This window comes from Pempheris klunzingeri, chromosome 18, assembly GCF_042242105.1.
Source record: "Pempheris klunzingeri isolate RE-2024b chromosome 18, fPemKlu1.hap1, whole genome shotgun sequence".
Taxonomy (NCBI): Eukaryota; Metazoa; Chordata; class Actinopteri; order Acropomatiformes; family Pempheridae; genus Pempheris; species Pempheris klunzingeri.
In genome coordinates this window covers 16,661,669-16,688,500 of record NC_092029.1, presented here as the reverse complement: position 1 = coordinate 16,688,500, position 26,832 = coordinate 16,661,669, and the positions used below count along the sequence as shown (strand labels likewise).

Here is a 26,832-nt window from a genome sequence, read left to right as displayed (position 1 = left end):
CTGTGTGTGCGGATGAATGCATGAGTATGAATGTGCAGGAATGTGCATGAACCAATCTGATTAAGGAACTTCATGCTCTAATAAAAGACTGGTGGCTTTTTGATCAAAGACCAGCTCGCTAACTTTGGTCATTAAACCCTCATTTTCACAAACTGTAGCATCCGAGGCCGTAATCACTCTGATTACGGTCGAGATGGCGATGTAATGATGAACAGTTTGGCAGCGCTGAAATGTTGTGATAAGAGTATCCACTGAAGTAATCACTGCAAGGAATGCCCTCCGAGGTATTTGGTGCTGGAGAGTGTTTATCAAAATACTTTTCATTGGCTGATTGAACATGATGTCAGCATGACATCAACGAGCCCTCAGGGCAGGAGATAACCCACTGTGCATTTCCTGATAAGCTATCGCATATGAGCGATTTTACTATATGAGGGGACTCTGCAACTATTCATAAATCAGATGTTAACATGTTTTATTGATCTATAATAAGCTATGTGATAATAACTTTCTTCTCACATATGAATGTAATTAGATGATTATGATGTCACTGGTCATTTTGCCATATAAAGCTGTGATTCTAGCGTGCAGGTGTTTATTTTTTGTTTGCATCACCTATCCAGCGGAGTTTTTGTGGATGTGCACACACGCTGGGGCTAAAGACTGTTTCTTAATGATTTATTTACTTTTGGATAAGAAAGTCTTCGGTTATAACTGTTCTACTGTCATAAAGTAGAGATTGTGGTTTTCTCATTCTGGTAATTCATCAGTTCATCTATATTTGTGAATGTTCCAACTTGTTATTGAAGCAGTCACATAGATTTTCCACCTCCTGGCTTGTCAAAAGTTATCCTTAATGTCTCACCAGTGATTTAGTAAGGATCAAACTGCTAACAATCAAGCAGTTCATAAAGCCCCATAAGTTGTATTAAGCCTTTATGGAACTTTAGGCTCTGGATGATATATTTTTAAACCCTCAGTTTTCCCTTTAAGAAGACCAAGGTTGTTAATCATTCCGTCCTGTCTGGCAGCGTTGCAGATGTTCTGCGTCCGCTTGTTCCAGCTCCTGACACCATATGATGAAATATTTTAGTGCACAGTTTTCTACACGTTTCCGCGAAATTCAGTTTGACATATATGGCTGTCTGTGAAACTCTGGGACCTCTAGAACATGAAATAATGTTCTGTGAGTTTATACAATGCTTGGCTGCACAGCATGAGTTTGTAGTGATGTTTATGCAAGTAAATGCTTACATTTTTCAAGTCAAGATTTATTAAGCACTGTATAAGCTTGGGAATCGAGCATCACTTAAGTCTCTGAAAATGCACAGCAGCTGTGTTGTGTGCACATTTTGCAGATGTGTATGAATATACTCCACCAGTAGCCACAATACACCCATCTTAATATGTAAGTACATTAAGGTCTCACTGTGAGAGCAGGAGAGGAAATAAAGGTGCTGAAAATCCAGGCAGCCACCGGAGCTGCCTCGTCAGCTGGACGGCCGGATGTGTGTGTTGAGAATTACACCTGCTGTTAGTCTTACACACTGGTTGTCGAGGTTAGCTGGAGCAAGCCAAACAGGACTGTGAGCTGGAGCCAGATAGGGATTATAGCTTTGACGTGTGTGTGTGTGTGGTGAGAGAGAGACAGAAAGAGAGAGATCATGTAGGTGAGTGTTCACCAAAACTATTTTCATGTCTTGCAGGCCAAGGCCACAGATATTCAAGGTGCTCATTCCACAATGTTCAAACATTTGTTAGCAATTAGCCTTGGCCACAAAACTGACTTTCAACAACCCTCCCTCTCCCTCCCTTTTCTTTTCCTTTTTTTTTTTTTTTTCACCCTGTCCCTTTTCCAGTCCCTCCCTCATTTTCCAGTTTCTTTGTTCCCCCTCCCATCTTTCTCTCTCTCCCTTCTTACCACCCTTCTTCCTTCTCTCCATTTCCTCCCTCCCTCTGTAAAGTCTCACATGGTTTCTGTATGAGGAGGTTTAGTCTCCTCAGGCTCTGGATGGGAGAGGGATGATGCCAGTAAAGCTGCAGGCAAACACACGTGTTCAAACCTTAATGGGAGCTTTGACCAGTTTCCTTCAGCACTGACAGACTTGCAAAAATATTTGAAACACTGTCTCTTAGCCCGCCGAGGTGCATTTCTTCACCATATGGATTAACGTTCAGTGTGACTAAATCCTGAAGTGTTTGCTTGTTGTTCATCAATTTTTAAATCTGTGGAGTTAAGACATTTTGGGACTTTTAGAATTGGACTGGAAAATGAGTTTCTTGGCACCTCAAAGGTAAACTGGTGACTGCCTTTGCTGCTCCTGGACACTTGCTTCGTGGGAAATAAGGGTGAAGAGGACTGCAACAGCACCAGCATCAAGTTTAGCATCAGCATACTAGACAACAAGTTGTTCTTGAGCGAGGAATCATGAAAGGTAATTTGTCTCATTTCCTCTGAGTCCATTCTGCAGATATTAATTCTAACATCTCCTATAACATCCTGCTGCTCCTTTGTCGTACAAAAAAAAAAAAGTTTCTTAAACATACCTGGAGGATTTACCAGTGTGAAAACTACAAATGTAGACGGGAACAGTATCTGTCATTGTGGCATGCAAGCAAGCACCTGTGCAGGGCATTAGCGACCACATATGCTTCTCATCTGCTGGGAAACTTGGCCGTGCGGATCCTGAGAAAGTGCCGGTTTGTTGTTCTTGGATGCGAGACTTTGATCAGTCAGCTTTAAATCTCTATATGTGTGTGCGTGCACACCACAGCACCGGTTCATAAAACACAAAATGTTCTCCAGCCCTGCCAATCTGCCACAGATTGACTTAATATCCCCTTTAAACGAGGGAGAGTGAAAACATAACATTTGAATATGAGCTTTTTCACAACATGGCATGAAAGGGGAGCTGCCACTGGCTTTGAAGAGGGCTCATACATGGTTCCCAGACGTACAGTATGAGAAGTGAAAGGCTGACATAGATGGGAGGATACAGTGAGAAAGGGGGGGATAACAGAGAGGGAGTGAGAGGGAGCAGGAGGAAGTACCACATGTGGGTTAGCAGCTTGAAAATATGTTAAGTGTTGACATATTCATTACCAACAGTATTTGGCATATGTTGGATTTATTCCTGTATTTATTATCGTTGTTACCTGAAATCTAACAGTTTTCTTTCCTCTGCTTTGAGCTTTTTAAGACTTGGAAATGTCTCATCCCATGGATTCTGTTTTGATGGTGTTTCGGTTAAAATTCACTAAAGATCTCACCAAACTGCTATTGTCCACTCATATCTTGGCAGCTGTAACAAGTGGTTAGTTTACACACAGCCAACTCCAAATAATGTTACCTGAGATAATGTCACGATTTATATCACGATTATCCCAGCAGCTGATTCTCTTGTAATGTTAAATGTGAAAATATATGCTTTAATTTGTAAGCTAAGCATTCAAGCAGCCTAACATTACAATTAAATGATTAGTTTGATCCATAAATCATAATTATTCCACGAGGAAAATATTATGCAGTCACCTTATCAGCTAGCTAGCCCACAGCCAATAAAATCTGCTAGTGACAGTTGTCATGTCAGGCGTTAACAGCGTCCTAACACAAATCAACGAGCTATTGTTTCAAAATATGTCCAAAGTTCATGCTAACTTCTCAGTTTTTTTCAAAAATTAAAACCTATAAAGCCACCTAGTGGTAGGACGATGCATTTTAATGTAGGCAGTACAGTAGACAAAAAAGTCGAGCTTGTCACAATTATTTACACTTCAACAAGCAAGCTTGTACAAAATTATTGAACTTTGAATAAACGGCTTAATGGCACTCTGTAGAACTTTGTGAGGTTTTCTTGTTTGGGCTCGTGGGTTCTGTTTTGTGAGTTTTGATGGGAAATTTTGATTTATAAAAAGTTTCACGTGAAAGAGCCTTGGAAATAGAGAAGAGTAGGAAGTAGAGAAGCAGCTCTGAACCACGAGGAGAATTAACTCCAAGAACATTTACAGTTCTCCTCTCAGCCAAACAGTACAGGAGGTCTGTTAATGTGGTTTTCAGTCTTGCTGAGAGGAGCGGGTCCAGCCCTGCCCGACCAGAACGAAACATGCTGTCTCATACATTCCTAACAGGGCTGGAGAGGAGGGGGGAGTCAGAAGAGGTGAGGGGAGAGGGGAAAGGGGGAGGGCGGGAGACAGGTGTATAGCTGGCAAAGGACAAGGAAAGAGTGAGCGAAGGGAGGTACAGAAAGAGACATTTTCTTGTTTTCAATTCCATGTTTTCAGTAGCAGCGTTATAAATCTACAATAAAGCACTTTTGAATTTGGATTAAAAGGAGACGTATGACTGTCATGTTGACTTTGTTCTTTCTGTATCCAGTGTGCACATTTTCATTTATTTTTTCTCACTTAGATCGGTTATCTGAATGTTACTGCCGAACTTTTTCCTTTTTGAAGAAGGTAGTGGTGTTATTATTATAAGTAGTAGCTGGATTTACTAGTTCATCATTTATACAGATACATTGGCATCACTGGTATGATGATGATTGATGTCACTTATAAACTGTTGAGGCCAACAGGTGTATGGGGAAACTCTACTTTTGGTCTGGGGCTGTTTTTCATGCTTTGGCCTACACACCTTAGTTCAAATACATCCATAAATTCAAAACTAAGTCCTTAGTAAGAGCTTTGTAACTACAAGCTAGTTTCATAGTGATTTACTCGATCAGGTTGCACCACAAAAACTTCAAGATAGACTTTATATGTGGAAATCAGTTGTAAGGACACATCTGTAATGCTGTATAGTCAAAACAATCAACATCAAGTATCACAAGCTGTCGCATAACTAGCTAAGATAACAGTTTAAGGGGCCAAGAGATTAATTTTGAGCTGACAGTTCAGTGCTGAATTCGTATATTTTAGTTAGATAGTACCTGAAATGCTAACTTAACATATGCAAGTTGCAAGTCATTTAATTTAATAGTGGCATGAAGTCTTCATTTGATTTTAATTGTCTTATCTTTGTAAATGCAATTAAAATCTTACTTGTTTACATCATTTTAACACATTTGACATTTTTTTCATTTAACAATCTGAACCGGTAATGTATTAGCAAGCAGATGTTATGGCAGTAGGTTCTTTTAGTTAAAAGTGGCTGTTACATTTTTTCCAACGATAACAACTATTGTTAACTTTATGTAGTTTGTGTGGTGCAGCCGGTTTTAATTTACTAGTGTGTAATTTTAGTGGTAAACACTGATCTAATTGGGAGAAATTTGACTTTTTATGAACAGAAAGTCCACATTCTCAACCCAGGTGCCCACATACTTATAATCATATTTTAACTTCCTCTACGATTTTCATATTCTTACCATAAGTCTGTTTCTCTGGAAAATTCATTGGTGATCATGTGAAATTTGAGGGCATGCGTAAAAAGAATGCCGAGAGGCCTGAAAATAACGCATTTGAGAATATTGCACGCGCCCTTTGGCCCCGATGCCCTGTAAACCTAACCAGGCTTGTCTCTGTGTCTCAGCCGGGCTGTCCAAAGCAGTTTAGTCCTGAGAAAACGTGACACGTTTATGGGATTGCGACTCCGAAAATCTCCCGTTTCACTGCCCAACCACAATAAAAGAGCAGGCTCTTGTAATGGCTCGTCTATAACTTCAGTGTCGCAGTCTGCTGCAACACATTCCAGGCGTTTATAGTTTTGCGAGGAGCCCACACATTCCAGTCAGAGAGCACCTAAATGACTTTGATGTCAGCGGAGGTTTGGAAAGGGACTCATTTGGCTTCCCGAGATGTGGTCAAGACCTCCACTCCAATTGGGAGCAGAGCCCATTTGGTGACTCCTGGTTTCACTTAAATCTTGGATTTACTGAGGTTTTCTGCTCAAAGTAACTGAACTAATGGAGAAGAACGTAGAAAAACTTAACATGTTGAGTCTGTGCATCTTTATGTGGAGAGGGCATCTCTATTTGCATGTTAAATTGCATCATGTGGTGAGGTAACAGGACATTCAGGGCATGTTACTCACCGAGCACAACATTTTACACAAACCCTTGGTGAAAGGCAAGTCCAGGGGGGGAATGATGGGAGCGAGGGTGTGTGGAAGAGGTTTGGAAAGTCCAAACCCCCCTGAGAGGGAACCACCACAGAGGAACCACAGATGTGAAGTGGTGCTGATGGTTAGCTGACTCAAGTACCGCCCTGGCGCTGCGTTTGCAAACACCAACGGTGAAAGAGGATGGAGGGAGGAGGGCGGAGTGACTGCCTGTGGGTAAAGAGCAACATCCTGATATTCGAATTTCTATTTTTTCCTTCTTTATAAAGTTTAGTTTCTAGTCTTCTGGTACTTTCACTTGTAGCCTGTAGTCTTGTGGCTAATTCTGTAACTAATACCCATATTCACCAGCACATGTATCCATATGGAACTGATTAGAAGCCAGCAGAAAAGTTTAGAAAAGCTCTGTAAAATAGCCTGTAACATGTCTGTCTCATGTCCTGTGTGTGCTGTTTTAACCTGCAGCTTGGCTTGATATTTTCATAGGTGTGGTGGCTGACCACTGCACACCATCTGATTGTCTTCTGTAGAAACACTGGGCCTCATGCAAGAACATTTTCATATTCTGTCGTACTTTTTTCTGTGAGGTCTGCTCGTGAGTGAATTGCTCCAAATGCTCTTTAACTGCACGTACTCGACATGAATTGTAAGTTTTGGCCTGATTACTACCACCTGTTAAGGAGGTGAGCGTTTTATATATCCCTACCTGTTCTGCTCTGTGTGTGGGTTTTCATTGACAAGAATATTACCAAGATGTAAAAAAGAAGAATGTAATATTGCATAGCTTAAGTCCTGGTTTTGTACATCAGCACACATAAACATAATGTAATGTAACAAAAAGTAATATTTATTTCAGGGACATTTAATTTTAGTTTTTAAAAAAATCATAATTACATTTAAAATCAGATTAACACTTGACTGATTAGATTGTTGACGGTGAAATCATCCACATGGGTGGTTATAAATGTCCCTCAGGTTTTTTTAAAAGTCTGTTGTTGAGCTTCTTATATCACAGCAGAGCCTGATGCATGCCTAATACCATACCAAACATACTGGTAAGCTAAGTTGTTCGTATGAAGAAAATGTTAGTATTAAGAGTTATGTCATGTGGCCAAAAGTATGCGGACATGCTTATTTTGTACATATTGTACTTTTGGTCTTGAAATGTTTGTGTGGTTTGGGTTAGACTCCTTAGATCTGACTAAGGGAAAACTTATTGCAAAGGCTTTCAGTTTTATTTTAGACGAACTTTCCGACCATGACCGTGCGCCCGTGCACAAAGGTCCAGGTGGAGAATTCAACTGGTCTGCACAGAGCCCTGAGCTCGACCCCACCTAGCACCTTTGGGGTCAACCGACCATGAGCCAGACCTCATCGCCCAGCATCAGCGTTGGACCTCACCAGTTCCCTTGTGGTTGAGATGTTGAACAATCACATATGGGTGTAATGGTAGGGTGTCCACATGCTTACAGTCATGTCATTTAAATCTTATTGGTGTTCAGTTTGACGTGGCCATGAGCATAAACTATTCAAACACACAACATGTAATCATAACATGTAATTGTATTGTAGCGTTTCTGTGGCTAGCAGCAGTATTATTTTCGGTCTAGTAACCTTGACCAGTGCAGAATTGTCAGCCACTTTCCAGGTTTATTATAAAACCAAGGAACCAGGTGTCCAAATAGTTCTTAATAGTGGTGTGATATATTCAGTCACAAATAGTATTCTTGGCAGATTATGGAAGTATAGTCATTTTCCTGACCTTGCTATACCTTTTGCACCTTTTATTGAATCATCCACAGCAGTGCTACGTCAGTACTTTGAAAGTCCTTTGGAAAAACTATTGGAAATGTTTAGTTTTTTTTAGCACGTCTGTCAAGCTTCTCCTGCAAATACACATCCTTGCAGTATATTTACCACTTGTCACAGCTCAGGGGCTCACTTGCTGGGTTCTCAGTGTGTATTCAAACTGTAACCAAACTTTTCCATCCTTAGTCTGCCTCACAGTCTGGATAAACAGCAATACTTTATGACTTTGACACCTTCAAGCTCATCTCTATTCTTCGCAGTTATAGAAGTGATTAAGTCCAACCAAAGTGGTGGTAACGTCAGTTGTCTCCGAAAAAAAGAGAGAAGCATTTTGGATCTTTTTATTTCAAAAGTTTATTTCCACCGGCATGAATGTGGACCTCTCAATGACTTTTTATAGTTCTTAAATAGTATAGTATAGTTCTTTTTTAATTATAGCACTTTAAAGACACCTTTACTTTAACGACACAGCTTTAAAGTTTATTACAAAGTGTGTGACTACATAGGCACATACGGGGCTTTAGATCTCCTCTGTACAAACCTGTATAGCACCCTTTAGTTGCACTTCTCCTGTTCAAGGACCAAATATTGTGTCCTTTATTCCCCTCTTTGTAATGTGTTTTATGACCCTGATAAAGGCCACAGGCTAGAACGTTTTGGTCTCACAAATAAAGCTGTTCTTTATACATATATACAGATACAGTATAAATATGGAACATCCAAACCGGTGGGACTGAGATCTTGTTCTGATGGTGATTTTGACTTATCTGATCCCACTCAGTCCTAGGAAAGCAAAGAACACGTCATGAAGGGTTCATGCAGATGCTCCATGTTTGTTTTCTTACAACATGGGGTAAATACACCAAATGTCAAGTAATGGGCTTGTTGATGAAGTACAACACATGTAAAACTCTGAAATACAGTCGAATCAAAGTGTGCTCAGTGACTGAGACTGAACCAAGTCCAGTTTTTAGTAGCTTTGCTGTGTTTTGCCTTTGCCTGACTACATAGGTGTGACCTGGTGGGGCTGTGCTGTGCTGCTGTCAGATCAGCTCAGTTCTGCTCTGTGTGTGTTGGACAGGACGACTTCCTCACTAACGAGACAGACATGAAGGTTTTTTCCACAGAGAGAAGGGAAAACATGAGAGAGAGAGAGAGGGAGACAGAGAGAGAGAGAAGGAGGGAGGTGCAGGAGGTGAAACACAGCCGAGGAGCAGGCAGATATTTTAGGGTGGATACTGATTATGATATTTTGGAATTAGCTTCCAATAGCAAATAATGTGCTGACATTCAAACATTTGAATCTAGACATTTTCATGCCACAGAAGTTAAAAAAATGACAAGAGTTCAGTTCTCCCCTAGAAATGTATTTTAATCAGGGTGGGAAAGTCTCTGAAACAGGCTTTGGACCAGAATGGGACATGGAAACTCTCCAGTGAAACCCATAATAATTGGTTGGAACCCTTACTATACACTCACTACTTGCGCTACTCTTTCTACTACTTAAATTTTCTACATTTTCATAAATTTCTTTGATTTTGTTCCATATTTTTTATAGGTTAAACTTTACATTTTCACCTTATAAAGTTGGCGAACATGTTAGCAAACGTTTGCCTGTTTGCACATCCAGGAGACACGGAGCAGCATTAGCCTTCATTTTGTCAGGCTTTTCTGTACAGCTCTGCTTTAAGTTCGGTGTTGGTCTCCACCAACTCCTGAGAAAAACACCTGGCTCTCTAGCTGCTAAAAGCTCCACTGAGTTCACCAGCCAATCACTCACTGGTGGCCTGCTGTTTTGTTGTCAGGCAGGTAGCAGTACAGTTGGTTTACTGGAACTTTTGCGCTGAAACAGCTGCCCGCTGCAGCTGGAAAGAAATGTACTGATTGAGCCAAAACTGTAAAATTGTTGGCCATAAAACAAAAACAAAGAGGTGAAAGCTGGTAAAACGCTTCGTATAATTGAACGTTTGATGGATTATCTGTTGGTTTGTCACTACAAAATACGTCTTTGACACCACAGAGATCCACCTGATCCACTGTTAACATAAAAGTAATGACTACTGCAGCTTTAAGGTCAACAGCAGGAAAGTCTTGGGTAACTTATGAACTGTGAACGTATCTTAAAGATGGGAAGTTTCTAATAAAACAAAAGCACTGTGTCCATATTTCAGCAAACTGAGATATCAGTCAGACTAACCCAGGAGGAGTTTGTGCAGGTCAGCCTTCCCCTTGTCCTCATGGACCATCTTGAGATGTTCTGGCAACTGCAGAGTAAACAATGAAGGTTTTTTAAATTCCATGCTGTGCGGACATGCTATGCTGTGACTTTCTCACTTACTGTCTTGTAAATGCCTCTCATGGACATTGAATAAAGTTAAATTGTTCTCAGTTTGAAGTCATTACGAATATGCAGTGTAGGTGAAATGTTTGCTCTAAAACAGTCTCATGTAGAAGTGCTGAATACATAAGGAATGATAAGGTTTTTCTCTCATTTATGACAAGCGATGTCTCTCTACATCAGACATTGTGTGCAACTGTGCCTGGTTTCATTCTCTTTCCAGCCATTTCTTCTCATGTTCTCTCCCTATCAGAGGCCAAACATGGGCTGATTATGTGGTTAACCACAGAGATCCCCAGCAAACAGTTTGGTTTGCATTGGCTTGAGAAATAGACTGAAACAGGAAAAACAAAAGATCTTTTTGCAAAAAATGACCTGTAAATCAGTAAATCCATGCTTACAGCTACACCAATTTTTCACGGAAGATAAGGTTGCACAGTGGGAGTGACAGACAACAAAAGTCACACAACAAAGTCTCCACAAGTGTATTGTTTGAAGAAATGTGTGTTTTTTGCACCAAACAGTCACTGCCTGTGGTGTCTGAAGTGTCTCTAAACAGTTTATATCTCAATCCTTATGCAGAAGACTTATTCAGCTTTGATTCGCAGCAACTTCAATGGACTCCAGCCCAAACTCAAACCATCGTATTTGTGGCTGGCATGGTTAACTGTATGAGTTTTGCATGTGACCAACATAAACATAGTCCATTCAGAGATCCGTCAAGGAATTGACCATTTATAACAAATGCTTATGCAGTCAGATTTGTTAGTGGAAAAAGGGCTCTGCTTTTGTAGGGAGCTCACAAAGCAACAACAAGGATTCTGCTCGGAGACCAAATCCCTCTTTGATAAACACATGCACAAATGTTAAGTCTCTGTAAAGTAAATAATTCCTCCAAATGTAACAACATAAGACATAATTTGTCCCAAGTCCTCTGGAACACACATAAATGCATTTTCTGAACTCACACTCTTATCAGAAGTACGACATCGTTTGTCTGTGCCTTTATCAGTGTTCAAATCCTTATTCTTTAATAACGTGACAACACCGTGGTTAAGATTTGTTTAGGTTTGGGCATAATCTGACACCCCCGTTTTCCTCCCATCATAATTAGCAACCTTTTCATTTGAACATAATCATATGGGGCACAGGGGCAGCTGTGGCTCAGTGGTAGAGAGCGTGATCCACTAATAGTAGGATTCCATTCCTGGCTTCTCCAGCCAAAGTATCCTTTGGCAAGATATTGAACCAAATTGCTCCTGAAGTTTTTGCTTTGGCGTGTGAGTGGTTCTGTCATTGTATGAGTGGTGTGGGAGTGTGAATATGGTATTACAGCACTTTGAGTGGTCAAAAACACAACAAAGGTGCTATAGAACTATTTACCATTTACCATATGACACTTTGAGGCACTTGCTGACATTCTTCTCGGAAGGACTCAGTCTCAGATTAGCACATAAAAAGCAGTTTAAAGGTAGGAGATTATAAAGGCTGCTCTGTATAACTGTATGCATATGATTGGCTGTTACTAGTCAGCTGGTAGCCAAGCAGCTATTGCTAAGTATGACTTCAGCTCTCTGCCTGAGCTAATGCTATGCCCCATTTGCGTGCAACAAGGAGAAATGTTGGAACCCTTCGGAGCCACCTTGTGAATATTTGACACTCACAACGTGGATTTCTGGAGGACTGTTCTTTGAAATTACATCACTTCAGTCTAGACTGAGCAAACACATTTAGCACAGAAACCTCATTTAGTCATTTCGCTGTGCACATTTTCAGATGCAGCGCTGAAGTAAGCCAGCGGTAATGTGTGACTGCATATATTACATTATACAGTAAGGTCTCAGCAGTCCTACGGCACACTGTTTGCTTGAAGGCCAGCTCCTTTGGCAGTATCAACTCAGCACCATGGCGTGTCCAACTGTGTCCAACTCCTTTTTTTTCTCCAGTGTATGATTGTATATGTATAAGTTTCCTACACATAAAGTGCCACACCCACAGCGCCTGAGGTGTGGGAACTCGGGACCAGTTTGGATGGTGTACAATTAATGATGTGTTGTATAAAGTCTATTGCTGCTACATACAGTTGTGAAAACATGACGTTGAATGTTTTCCCGTAAAGAAAGCTGGACTGTGTGTTTTATTAAGCCCCATTAGGTTATATTCTGTGGAGGTCATGCTTCTTTCCTCTGTCCTTTCCAGCCAGAGTGTGTCATGACAGCCTCCTCAGACACATGTGCACACACAATCAGCGCACAAAACCAACAACTGTTCTCATACTTTGCACCACTACGAGGCTGTTTTCTCCTGAGTGAGCAATAGCTAAGGGAAAACATTTGCACAGAACAAGAACCGTTCTCTTTATTGTGAGATTGCAGCCTCATACTTAACATGCTTAGTACAATACTTCAGGGGGTGGCTGTGGGAGATTGTGAGGCAGCTGGTTAGTATGATTTACGACGGGAGTAAAAGAATTTGTCAGGTCGGTTTCAGTCAGGTTTGATTTTATTAATGTCTGTTTTGTGTCTTTCTTTTTTGGCAGACAACTATGGTGGATACGAGAACCAGCTTTTCAAAGGTAATGATCAAGGTGTTGTAGGTCCTGAGCATAAACGTCAAGAGTAAAGCTTTAAGCATGCTTTGATCCGTTATATCTGAAATAATTGGTTGACATTTTTGGACATTAGTTTGTTTTTCTTGCAGAGAATTAGCTGAAAACACTGACACCACAGTTATGCACAGAGCTGGGTGATTAGCTTATCTTAGCATTAAGACTCCCCTTAAAACTGCAAAATAGCAATTTGCAGTTTTAAAAGGAGACGGATATCAGTCTGACTCTCTACATAAAAAAGCAATTAAGAGTATTTTCCAAAATGTTTTTGTATTTTTCACCACTTTAACTGATAAAAATGGCATGAAATAAAGACTACAAATATCAAAGCTTGTGTATTCCACGATTTCTTTGTTATTTGATCAGTGGTAGAACGTCATGTTTTCAAATTGCCATTGCATTTGCTTTTTTTCTGCTATTGTTTTTCAGAGGAGGATTTCACTGGAGAGGAGGAAATGCCTTCATTCAGAAGTAAAGGCTACACACACACAGCAACACATTTTGTCATGACATACTTGCGTATGTCATGTTGGGCTTTAGGAAAATGTAATGGGCATTTTGCACAATAGAGCAAACAATTAATTTGGTCAGTCAAGACAATAATTGGCAGATTAAGCAAAAATGAAAATAATAATTTCTTGCTGCTCTACTACAGATAATGATGTATAACACAAGTAGCCATTCTTTATTATGAGTTCTCTAAGTTACGGCACTTAAGTAAAAGTAGCAATAACAATACATTTACCTAAGTACAGTATTTAGATAAGTCTCCCGTCACTGATTACGCTCATCTATAAACAGCTAAAATTTTGGATTCTTTACAAAGTTCAGTAATTCAATTGTCACTTTAAAAGTTTTATTTGTATTTGCTCATTCAAGTTCATTAATGTGTATGTTCATGTGATGTCGTCCTAGGCCGTAGCAGAGGTGGCTGCATGAGGTGCCAGCAGAGCCAGTCTCTCCAGCTGGCTGTCAAAGTCCTCTATGGATTTGTTGTGTTCCTCATCATTACTGTGGCAGTGCTGGCATCACTTGGTAAACTCAGATTAACTTTTAATTTTGTCCATCTCCGTGGCTTGTTGTGGATCTATACGCTATAGCTTTTGGTAAAAGTCTCTGCACCGAGCTAGCACCAAAAATACCACAGAGATGAGCTCCCTGATTTCCCCACAAATACTCTCTGAATGTAGTCAGCGGTTAAAACAGATGTTCTCAACAGCCTTGTGATTTGTTAGGTAATGCCTCTGATTAATGCTGACACTGTGTATTAAGAGGAGTGAGAGATAGAAGCCACTTTTATGTGTGTCTTGTTAAAAGTCCATTTAACGCCCATAGATCAAATGAACGAGGTCCAGGGTCCTGCCTGCCATGCTTTACCTGACAGCTGCTCAGCACCAACAGATGCTTTTCCCATTAACATCACATTTTATTGGGCTTGAAAGCCGTAAATCTTCATCTTTTACTACTGTTTGGGGGATCTCAGTGCAGAGACAGAGTGAGGCTTGGTAGAGTGATGTCAGATCCCAAAACACACATCCAAGCTTGTGCTAAGGTACACATGGACAAAATCATAATAAAGTTCAGTGTTATGTTGGTCTGCTGTGAACTGTGTGTTAATATATATCCAACAACATTCTGTAACTGTGGAATTGCAGTCGGGCTAACTGTAATGTATTTTACACTTTTTACTTCAATATGTTTATTTACTACATTAATTTCTGTGTTGCAACTCTTATAGGAACTTAATGTACTTCTTTTAACATTCTTCCTAGCATGAGGGACAGAGTATCTCAAGTATTTTTAAAGTTTATCACAACCAAAGGCATATTTTCCACCAGGGATGGCAGGGTTTTGTGTGAGGGTGATACCAGCAAGTAAAAGCTTACCATAATAATAACACGATATGTTTCATTGGCAAAGGCAAATGTCTTCAGTTGAGAATTTCAGCATCCTCTGGGGAAACGCAATTATGATCTTGTAGATGTCAACATTTTTACTATATTGAGCATCAGCAAAGACGATCGACAAGGCAAATAGGTAAATAAACATTTACAAACATTCATTGCACCCAAAGTTGTGTCAACACATAATAAATACACATCTCACTCATCTTTTTGCTTCATACACTGAAACAGAACTTAGTTTGTGTTTGTTTCAGCTTCCAGCACAGCTGTACAACACCAGAGCCCTGGAAACTTAAGTATAAACAGAAAAGATATTGCACTTGGCTGCATCTCCCAACTGTGCATGTGCACAAGGGAAAACAAAAGCCAATAACCTTTGATTTTCTGTTCCCTGCTGAACATCTGTTTCCTAAAAAAAAAAAATAAAAAAAATTCTTCACGAAAAACCAGTTAAGTAACAAAAGTGGAATGAAGTGACACATTTCTTAGCTCTTTATGGAAAAAAATTTTTTGGATGGAAATACATTTTGTGAAACATCCAAACCATAAAAAAAAATAGTGCCTATATAAAAATGGTTGATTTACACACAGGATGTGTTATGAAATTAATCTATTTAATGTGTTATTACCGTAAGCCATGTGCAGCATCAAGGTCGCAGCAGCTAATACAGTAGAGCAGGTGGTATGTGCAGAACGCATGTGGAAGCATTTATATATGCAAACACAGGAACAGAGCTGCATTAATCTCCAGAGACAGGGCTTAAAATGCTGAAATAGTCTGCAATCACACCTTATACAAATTTGCACTCAATATACACACAAAAACTCACACTCACGGAGTTGCTGTTGCTCTCTTGGGAAATATGTTGGGAGGGCAGGACCTGGCCAGCTGGCTAAACCATCATTCATCAGTGTTTTGGTTACATTTGTTGGGTAATGAAAACTTTATATGTTTTATTATCAGGGCTTAAATAACAACTTCCTCTTTTCACTCCGTTAAGTACTTCCTATGTCCTGTTAACACCCAGGAACTGCTGGTGTTAATCATTTCTGTATCGACTTTTCAGCATTCAGAAAAATCCTCCAGCCAGAGGTTTAATTCCCCATTGACTTACACTGGCTTGTACAAAAGCAAAACCGCAAAATGGCTGTTCCTGTTATTGTTTTCTAACGTAAATGCTGGACTTGGGTATGAGAGTGTAATTTTATAAGCCTTGAGCATTAACTCTTTAACTCAATCAACTTGGCTGTGTCTTCAGTGTTCAGGAAGGTTGACAGCCTGTCCGATGAGGAGTCCGTCTACCACAAGAAGATCTCCAGGGTTCAGCAAGGCATAGAGGGTAAAGTAGCTGAAATGATTTACAAGTAGTCATTTTTATGGAAAGTTATGAGCCTATGAATTCTTCAAGGTTTCTACTAATAATGACTGAAAGGGAAAAAAGATTTTTATGTACAAATAGTAAATTTGATTTGCTTTTCTATTGATTTTTAGGATTTCACAAACATAGAAATACTTAAATCTAAACTGATTCATTTACAGCACAAAGAAATGCCTGAATTGTTGCTTTCAGGCAGTTTAAAGTATCTAAAATGCATAGACCCTTGAGATTTTTCAGATCCTGACATTCTTCTTGACCCTGACAAAACAATCTCTTCACAATTTTTCTGAGCACCTTAAGGACCGTCAATTCACGCTGGCTTAAAAATTAAGATTGAAAGTTCATTATTGTTCCTGGAAACAACAGTTGCCTAAAATGAAGATGATACGATCAAAAGCTCCTAAACAGCTACTAAATGGGCCTCACATTTTGTCAGCTACATAGATGCTGCATATGTTCTTGGTGTTTTAACAGCTTCTCTGTGTCTCTTTGTTTGTCTCCACTCCTTTTTCTTCATCTCTCAGATCTGAGCTCCACCTCTAACTGCTCAAGCTGTCTGGATGTGACCTTGTACAGCGAAGAGATCAGCAGGCTTAAGAGAGAGTTTGAAGACATCCAGAGAATGATACTGGGACAGGAGCAGGTATGCTATGAATAAAAAAACAATAGTTAAAAAAACTAAGATATTATATTTGTAAAGATATTAAAGTAAGAGTAGCAGCAAGTCCTCACATTGGAGCTTTTTACAGCAGGAACAGTCAAGAACTCCATTAATTTCTGACCACTAACTAACCCTCCCTCTTTGATCCCTGTCCCTCTCTAGGTCCTGGACCAGGCCTCCCAGACCCAGACCGCCCTAAAGGCCACCACCAATCGGCTCACACGCGACATGCAAAACCACCTCATGTCAGTCAAACTTCTCAACCAGTCGCTGGAAAGATACCTGGATCGAGTAGAGGGCTGGAAGGACGTGATCGAGGAAAGTGAAGAGAAAATGAAGACTCTGATGGAGGACCAGTACGATGTGAAAGCTGCATCACAGCAAGTTAACACAACAGTGGCACTCAGGTGATTGAAAAGACGTGGGGAAGAGACAAAGATGGCCAAATACTCTCTGAACTGTGTTTTATACTTTTATTTTATACAGATATCGACTGCCAGCAATCAACCTCATCTTTTTTAGTTCAAAAACATTAAAAACATTTGATTTAGACAGTCAGCAACAGAAACAACAGTCAAGTGTTGATGACATTAGAGTGAACTGTCTTAATGGAAACTGAAAATCAGTAGCTGACATTAAGCAAGAGCCAAAGTCAAAGTTGCAACTGCAATTTTTTGACAATCCTCTTTAGCAAATCATCATTCATGAAGGCAAAGTGCAGTAAGAATAACAACTGCGATTTCCAATTTGGAAAAGGCACAGCTGTGTCTACTTTAAACCCGCAATTGAGTTGGACCAATGGATCATCCATCCATCATTTTTTGAGTTGTGTTGAAATACAGCTATAGATGCCAGTGTGATCATGATTTATCAACAGGGAAAGCGTGTTCTGTAAAACTTCTGCGTTTTCCTCTGCTCTCCAGTACGATGTGGATCGATGCCCTGCAGAGAAAAGCAGATGAGGAGACTCTGGTCCTCCAGAAGTTGACTGGCGACTGGCAGGACTACAGCCGAGTTCTGAGCACCATCAAATCCAACACGAGCAGCACCACGCAAACCATGCGCTTCCTCCAAAACAACATTGCAGCAGATCACCAGAGAATTGCCATGTCCACTGAAGTGTACTACGACCTCACCCAGCAGGTGTGTGTGTTTCCAGCACCGAACACCATGTACATGCCCCCATGTACATTTTCAGTTTAATTTAAAAGTCGTTGTTTTGCGGACTACAGATATTTTCAATGTGGGTCCTCACATGTAAAGTAAAAGCAACATATTTCTGTATTTTCCTCAGGTGATGAACCTGCAGATGCAGCTTGACAATGTGACGACTTTCATGGACGAACACGAGGAAAACATGCATGACCTTCACTACCATTCCAGGTAGCACACCTGGAATGTTCTACTGCTCAGAAGAGTATTGATTTACATCAACTCCCTGGGGATGAACCAAAACCTTAACCTAAAGCATTAACCTTGTGTGGATGAAATACTTTGTCTCAGATGGGAAGTCCCTACATGTGACCTTGACTGCATTTACATGCACAATGTTTTGTACCTTCAGACCACAAATGTGGGCTTTTCTTTTGGGCATGAATCACTACTACAGCCTTGTAAACTGTTGGCTAGTTGGTAAAAACGGCAGTTGAGAGGCATGTTCCACAAGAGCTGTATACATGTCAAGACAATGCTCCTAAAACCTAAATAATATTGGCATATCCTTTCTTAATCAGGGATGCTACTCTCAGACTATGGCCTAACCAGAAGACCCAAATGGCTGTTTACATTACCCATATCAAATATGGAATACTGTCACATTCAGAGTTATAAATGTATATAGAGAGAGTATTGTCATCCTGGAAATGTGAAAACTCACCCTGTAACGAACCTTTAACTGTCCTCTTTAGGTACTATGAGAACCGTACAGGTGAGCGTTTTTCTGCTTTGGATGGTCGTCTGAACTCCATCGCCATGGAGATCGACACGATCTCCTCCAGTATCAACGCCACCGTCAGCCACGTCCAGAGCATGTACAAGTACATCAACATCGAGAGCTCGTCCTGCCAGAGTCGCCTGGGAAGACACACAGAAGATCTACAGGTAATAACAACTAGAGTTCTCTCTTCTTGCTCATTCAGCTATCGACAAATATGAATGCATACAAAAAATATAGGTCAGGGATGAAATCCTGCATAATAGGACGCAGACTTTTGGTGGCTGTGGCTCAGAGGTTAGAGTCCACTAATCGTCTACTAATCGAAATCACTAATCTGTTCGATTCCTGGCTCCAGTCCACATGTAACAGTATCTTTGAGCAAGATAATGAACCCTGAATTGGGCCTGAGGCTGTACTTACCGTGTGAGTTTGTATGAATGGTCAAAAAGACTAGACAGGCGCTAGGCAAGAATCATTTACCATTCTTTGTCTTTGCGTTCTTTCTTCTTTTGCTTTTGTCCTTTGTCCTCCTCGTCTCTTTCATGCAGAACCTGAACAACACAGTCTTATTACTCCTCCATTTGGCCGACACACTGAGACAGCAAAATATGTTGTTGAATGTGCGACTGGATGTGGATGTCAGGAACCTTTCCATGGTGATGGAGGAGATGAAGCTTGTGGATCTTCACCATACCCAGATCATAAAGAACTTCACTATATTAAAAGGTATTGGAAATTGTCAAGTGTAAAGAGCAGAACAGTGCATGTACAGGATATTTTTCAACTTGACTGCACCATCCTCTGTCAACAGGTGCTCCTGGACCACCAGGACCCAAAGGGAACCGTGGTGAGAGTGGATCAAAGGGACCCTTGGGACTGACTGGTAGCAAAGGTGATCGAGGCCCTATAGGAGGCCGTGGATTACATGGAGAGAAGGGTTCTCTTGGTTCCAGAGGAGCAACCGGTGAAACAGGCCCCAGTGGCAATAGAGGGGCAGTAGGAACCAAAGGGGCTAAAGGGTCTCTCGGTCCACCGGGTCCACGCGGAGAGAGGGGCCAGAAAGGTGACATTGGCCTCACCGGTAAAGACGGCCTCCCAGGACCCACAGGGCCTTCAGGGATCCAGGGTCAGGCAGGACTACCTGGCATCATTGGGCCACCAGGCCAAAGGGGAAAACCAGGGCCAGTAGGGTCGCCTGGACCACCAGGAACCCCTGGGCCTCCAGGCTTGCCGTACCACTATGACCGAATCAACACCCAGCAGCAGGCCGTGACGCCTGCTACTGGGTCCAAGAGACAGTAGGAAGATGGACGAAGACATGGACTCAGAGCTGATTTGTCCGGCACACAGATGCTTAAGAGTTATTGACAGATACAAACTGAAGGAATGTCTTCCATCGCAACTGGAGACGCAATAATCCATTTATGTGGGATTGTGCAAGACAATCAAGAACTTTATGAACAGATGCAACAAATCAAATTCAAGATGGAGCGTTAAAGGAGGCATTCCCCTGATAGTATGACATGGACACATGAACCAAGAGGAACATTTTAAGAAATAGAAAACAGAACTGCTGCCACAGACTGTTTGAGTAGAGAGAAATAAGAGTACCCAAGGCCAAAAAATAACTGTGTTGACAGACTTTGAGTTTTGTATGATAGCATGTTGGGGTAAACTGCTTTCATGCAACACATGAGTCTCAGAACTACTTTTGATGAGGTTTTCCTTGTACAGCAAAGAACACACAAACCCAACAAGCCACATTCATATATGAATGACATAGTACGACATTTTACCAGAATTAAAAACTTCTTCGTCTCAGATGATAAGATCAACAGGAATAAAAAAAACAATGTTGAATGTACTGAAACCAAAGAATCTGTTTTAGGTTGTTGTCAAGCCACCAAAACCTCATGGAGCATAATAAATAGGAGAGCTGTTAACCACAGATTTGGACTGAAGCAGTGGTATTTTTCCATCCACACTTCTCAAAGCTTTACAATGCCATGCACTACTATAGGGGCACAGAAAAATATCTGTACACATTGACACATCCTTTTCTGACAGCTGGCACTTTATTTGTCCTTAAAGTGTAAAAAGTGAGGTCAGTTTGCTTATTCTTTTGGCACTTCAGAGCAGGTACTCTGAAGACTTTTCATTTAGTGGGCTAAAAAACGTGATTTTTCGATCTGTGTTTGAAGAAGTAAAGTTTTAGAATGTATGACCTCTGGATTTCCACTCTTCAACACTTTTGTTTGACATTGTATGCAACATTTGCTTCTATTGTTACTACTGTTGAAATACACAGATTTGTTTTCTCTCAGAGAGTTTGATGACAAGATTGATACTACTCTCATGTCTGTGCGTGGGCCTGGTGATTAGCCTAGCTTAGCATAAAGACTGGAAGCAGAGGGGGGGTAGTCTGACTTTCTACCTAGTTTACTAGCACTTGTAAAGTTCACTAATTGACAAGCTGTATCACACAAACAGAAAAGTAAAAATAACAATGGTTGCATGAGGAATTACATGCTAACTGTTTCTTGGTGTGTTCTTCTGTGTGAAGAATCTCCTTGAAGCTGTTGTTTGCCAAGAAACAGTACCAACACACGACTCCCTGTAACTACATCTCTGATGAACTATTACTTTAAGAGGTACGAAGGCTAGAAAGGTCATGCAGCTCTTTCAGCACATAAATGAATGTTTGTAAAAAATGTCATGTAATGAAATGAAAAACACCAAAGTTGCAGTTAAAGTTTGTGTTACATTTGCCACAGTTTCTACTATTAACAATTGTGATAGCAGAGTAATGACTAATGAGTGGTCTTGGATCTTATGATACAAACATAATAGATCTTTTATATCTCAGAAAAAAAACTCTCACAAAAAGGGAAACGTACTATTTTTGTAAACCTGTGTGTTGTAATGAAATGCGACTGGCTTGCATCGAACTTCAATAAAGCTTCTTTTAACAGTCTTGTTCATGTCAGTATCCTACTGTACCTCCAAAGCAGAGCGCTATTGTTGCCCTGTGAAGGAAAGGGAGCGGTCATTAATTTAAAACACATGTTAACCCCTCCCATTGGATTTTTGAGGTTTGCTGCCACAGACTCAAAGATATTCAATTGTCCAGATTTGGCCTGTTGTTGTAATTTAAAGATCCTTCCAAAAATGTGGCCTACAATTAACATTTTACAGTTTGTAGTGGAATTTAATAAAATGTAGGGTACAAAAATAAGAGTCCAGAGATCAAGGGGCAAAAATGATACCTGATATGCCCCAAGCCACCTGTTTTATGCTATCTATCGCAAAGCATTTATCATCTTCAAAATACTTGTCAGAATATTTCAGTGCGATCAACAGTGTTGCTGTAGATGTGTTGTTGTTGTTGAAAACAGCTGATAACCTCCCTGAAGCAGGCCGTGGCGACAGCCCTGATCTCCTGCTGAATGATATTTTCACAGCAGTTCCCTCTTTCTCAGTGCTGGAACATGACAGGCCGTGTGGGATGTTAGGAACCTGATCTCCAACAAAAACTTCCTCCAAGAATCCACTCAAATCCCTTATTTCTGCAGTCCCCACGACTCTTCGCTATAAGCATCGAACATTTAGTTCAGAACCACTCGCTGCTTTCACTTCAGAAACCTTAAGTAAAAGCGTAAAATGGCTGTTTCTGATCTATGAAGCAGGAAAACAGATAATTAAAATCCAGGATTATTCCTATATGGTATATAGTGTGTCTGTATGTCTGATTTGAATTCAAATTATACTTTATATCCTCTGTAGACATCCTTCAATTGGACTAGCAGCATTTCCCTGCATTTTTCTTTTTTTCCCTTGTGGTGTGGGAGGCCTCCTGCAGACTTCTGCAAATCTAAACTATTCCCACAAGTGGAGCCATAAATCATCAGGACTGTTGCTAAACCGTTTTGAGGACACATTTGCTGGGCGCAGAGTTACAGATGTCACCACATCCAGCTCAGGACTAAAGTGTCAGAAATTTGTCTTCCTATGAAGAAACATAAATCAATATTTCATCATTTCAAAGTGGCTTTTCCACTGTCAGCACCATCCACACCTTTCTGTGAGCTACAGCAACATGCAGTGCATCATGTTTCAGATTGTCAACCAACCACAGCCCCGATCAAACTGAGGTTCAGCTGAGTAATATGAGAAAAGGGGCAGGGGAACCAAGGTCTGTTTGAATTGGCAGGAATCACTTGTTCATTTTTGGTTTGCCCTGTACACCACAAGTTACTTGCAAGGTATATTTGAGAACTTTAAAATTGCCAGAGGTCACTGGAGGGGGATTTTCTGGGGGAGCTTAATTACTGTTTTTCTCCTTATTACAGTGGCTCAGCATCTCTAATCCTAGAGGAAAAAAAAAAACACCACAAATGTATGGCAAGATGAAAACCTCTTTAGTGTCCATGTCATCCTTTTGTAACTCAGTAAAGCAGCATTGCTTTTACTGCACCGCTTTTAGTTTATTCAGTGGGTTTTAAAAAGTATAATTAACCTGAAGGTACTGTAATTTTGTGAGATGGATTAGAACATCAGCAAATGAGGTTAAAACATCTCCATCTCCAGTCTCCAACATGGACAGAGAGAAAGAGAGCAGCTCTTCGCTATGCCACAGGAGCTGAAGTAAGGCATGGTGTGCTATAGCTGTGGTGAAAAACACAGAGCAGAGCCAGCATAAACCCCCAGGCCAGATGTGCTCTCTGGACCTTCTGCCAAGACTGACTTTCCCAGGTGGAATATATTTCACCGCTTCATATACAGGTAATTGTATCACCCCGCGGGCTTAGCAACAGGCTGAAAGCTCTAACTTCATAATTTAACTTTTTTTTTTTTTTCCTGAAAGCCATTAATGACCAGGATGTAACACCTCTCTCCCTCTTTCCACATGAACACTTCAGGGCTGATTGGCTGTGAAGTAGATTGAGTAGCTGTGATGTGCCATAATGGAGTAATGGTTTGTTACCTAACGCGCCTCACAGGACCACTGCTTTCTGCTGACTCAGTGATGTGATGTCATGCCTGCACATCACTCAGATCAAATGAGTGATCGCTGGGTCTTTATCTTAAATATAGAAGTTTCATCATAGAAGGCTCTGTGTTTAGACGGCCTTTGTCACAAAAATGATTACAAAATGCTCCAGCCTGATTAATGTAGTTGACGGATATTGAATTTGAACTGGACCGATATTACTTTTTGCTATTTCGGTCTTTCAGTCCAATCAGTCAGATTGAACAGTTATTATGTCCTGTCACACACGCACTGTTGCCTTGAATCAGTTGGATCTGATTAAACTGATTTTACCCTGCCAGCTCACTGGTACAAAAATCCATGTAATGTCTGATTGAGTCCGTGTGTGAACATTGTCCACAGGTGATTGTCCAGTCCACTCTTGTCTGATATTGCGAATACTTTCAAATACACATAGTATTGATATCAATGTGATCATGATGGATGAGTCAGTAGCCATCTTTGATGTGCTGTAAACACAAATCTCCAGTAGTTTACTGTACCTTTAGAGTCATGTCCTCCCTCCCTCCCTGCATGCTCTGCTGTATTGGTATTTCCAGAGAACAAGGCTGACACCGATAATCTCTGGGTGGATTGTCATAAAATTTGGTGCATACATTTGTGGTCCTTGGATGATGATTCCCACTAACTTTGATGACTCTCTGACTTTTCCTCTGTTTTAGAATGACATTTCTCAACAGCTCCTGGACAGATTGCCCTTCCCCTTCCCCTCAGGATTGATTGTAATAATTTGTCTGAATAACCTTGGTTTCCTTAACTTTTTATTGTCAAATACTTTGATTTATGACCAAGATCCTGAAAAATTAATGAAATTCACATTCCCTAGATAACAATAAAAAGAACACAACACTGCTTTTCTATTGATTTTTCTCTTCCCTGCCATTGAAAAGAACACAAATGCTATTTTTATTACAACACCTGCTACTGTAGTGATTCATGAAATTCTTCTTCTTCTGAGTTACCTGAGTTAGAAAGGATGTTGGACGTGTTTGTTCTTAATAGTCACTGACTGCTCACATCTTTATTAAGATCGACAGCACTGGCAAGTGAACCTCTCACCTCTGCAGTGTTTGCACATCTCATTAATGTAACAACTCTCTTTATATTCCACTTTTAATTCTCAGCCCTCTGTCGCTTTTATTCATAGTTTAGGTTGTGCAGTTTCAGTCATTATGGCATTAAATCTGCCAGGACTGGGAGGTGGCACAAAGAGACATTACCTAACATTGACCAACACACACACACACACACATACACACACACACACACACACACACACACACACACACACACACAAACACACACAGTTGAGACGTTAGCTAAGCGTTCACTTGACAGGACCCCAAAGAGCTCATTACGTAGACAGCTGTAAAAACACACTTGGCCTTTCACAGTGACTCAGGTAACCATTATTCTGTGTGTGTGTGTGTGTGTGTGTGTGTGTGTGTGTGTGTGTGTGTGTGTGTGTGTGTGTGTGTGTGTGTGTGTGTGTGCGTGTGTGTGTGTGTGTGTGTGTGTGGGGGGGGATCACACCTGCTGCAATGTGTGCAGTGAGTCAGCAAGTAAAAATAAATAGATTATTTGAGCCTATGATTGAAACTACACAAAAGAAAGAAATTGTGATTGCAATGAGGCTTTGCCCAAACAAGACTGATGAAAGCTCACGTCAGGAGCTCCACCTGCTCTCCTTCACATGCACCAGGCACAGACGTCCTTTTTCAGATTCAGACACACAGCTGGTTCACAGGATACTACTGCACTTGGCCCTAAAACGATTGGGTTGCTAATTGTGCCTTAACTTGGCCTTATTTTTTTGTAGTTTCTCAGCAAAATCTTATTGACTCTTAAATGTTAGGTCGCTGCTGTCCAAACGGAGTTGAGAGCGCAGACTGGCACTACTGATCTCACCATGAAATTTGAAGACATTCACTTGGAAGGAAAGGGCCGGACAGACCTTTTGAACCACATCAGTCATCCAGCTTGAGACACTATTTCTGTTGGCAGTGAGTGCAGCGAGGAGGCTGGGAGGGCTGAACGCTCGCTCAGTGCACGAGAGCGTCTGCAGAGTCACAACAGGCAGCGGAGGAACAGTCTGATCTCTGCTGTTGACCCTGCTGAGGCATTCTTAAGTTTATTATGTCCCTTTTAAGTTGGGGAATCGAAGTGGGTCTGATCGTTTTTCTATCCTGTTAGCGCATGACAGAAGAATTAAGACCACATGTCCTGTTAGTTTCTTTTAAAGGAATATTTCAACATTCTGGGAAATATGTTGATTCATTCTATTTACAAGACTTGGATGATTGAGTAGGTTTGGAGGTGTATTAATAATTAGCCTAGGCTAGCGATTAGTCTAGCTTAAAACCTGGAGGTAAGGGGGGGTCACCATGTAGGACTGAGTGAGGTAACACGATGTTAATAAAGCCTATGGCACACTCATGAAAACACTTGAAAACTTTGTTGGTGGCGACATTCCCAGAAAAATCACAAGTAGCGGACAGTTAGTGACCTGTTTTCTGTCACCCGGCTGTGATTATTCTGCCAGACAACGTAGACAGAGCTAACACAGATTCGCTCTTATAATACACATCCATGTCTTCAACTCACTTGTGTGTGAAGCGATGTACTGTTCTTCTCTGTTGCGAATAAACCTGACTAACCTCACACAGCCAACACTAGTTTTCAGCAAACAACAGCTGCTGAACACAGTGACCCCTGGTATTTGAACGTATGTGTAGAAATCACTGGAGTCGTTGTTCCTTGTTGCTTTAATGCGACAGAGAACAGCGGCTAATGTCAGTAACTATAGCTGCTGTTATCACATGGAGGTGTTAAGAAAATCCGACGGTGTGAGTGAGGTTTCAGAGTGTTTAAATGAAGTATAAACTGAAGTTTTACTGAGTTCTCCACACATATGAAACATGCCGTATGTGTGCATCTGAGTGGAGAAGTTGTGTCAACATGATGGAGAGCTGGTAAAAGGAAAACCAACATTAATGCACAATAAAACCTCACATTTAATGGACATGTTAAATACGCTCTTGCGATTTTCACATCTCACACCTGTTTACCTTGAGCGCCGGCCCGGCTCC

At 40.8% G+C, this 26,832-nt stretch overlaps 1 protein-coding gene across 1 annotated transcript; it reads left to right on the top strand.

Moving 5' to 3' along the window:
• The first annotated feature begins 2,311 nt into the window (after nt 1-2,311).
• On the top strand, nt 2,312-21,625 carry scara3 (scavenger receptor class A, member 3). The gene is made up of 12 exons (XM_070849335.1): nt 2,312-2,435; nt 12,745-12,780; nt 13,243-13,284; nt 13,729-13,848; nt 15,977-16,057; nt 16,621-16,739; nt 16,920-17,164; nt 17,681-17,900; nt 18,052-18,140; nt 18,665-18,857; nt 19,242-19,419; nt 19,505-21,625. Exons 1-12 carry the CDS (start codon nt 2,429-2,431, stop codon nt 19,993-19,995), a joined length of 1,821 nt encoding a protein of 606 aa, XP_070705436.1. The 5' UTR covers nt 2,312-2,428; the 3' UTR covers nt 19,996-21,625.
• The last annotated feature ends 5,207 nt before the right edge of the window (nt 21,626-26,832 follow it).

Excerpts from the sequence above, each read along its gene's own strand:
- scara3 (XM_070849335.1), top strand. Across the intron at positions 12,781-13,242 it reads CGAGAACCAGCTTTTCAAAG|AGGAGGATTTCACTGGAGAG; the intron begins GTAATGATCAAG and ends ATTGTTTTTCAG. Across the intron at positions 17,165-17,680 it reads AACACAACAGTGGCACTCAG|TACGATGTGGATCGATGCCC; the intron begins GTGATTGAAAAG and ends TCTGCTCTCCAG.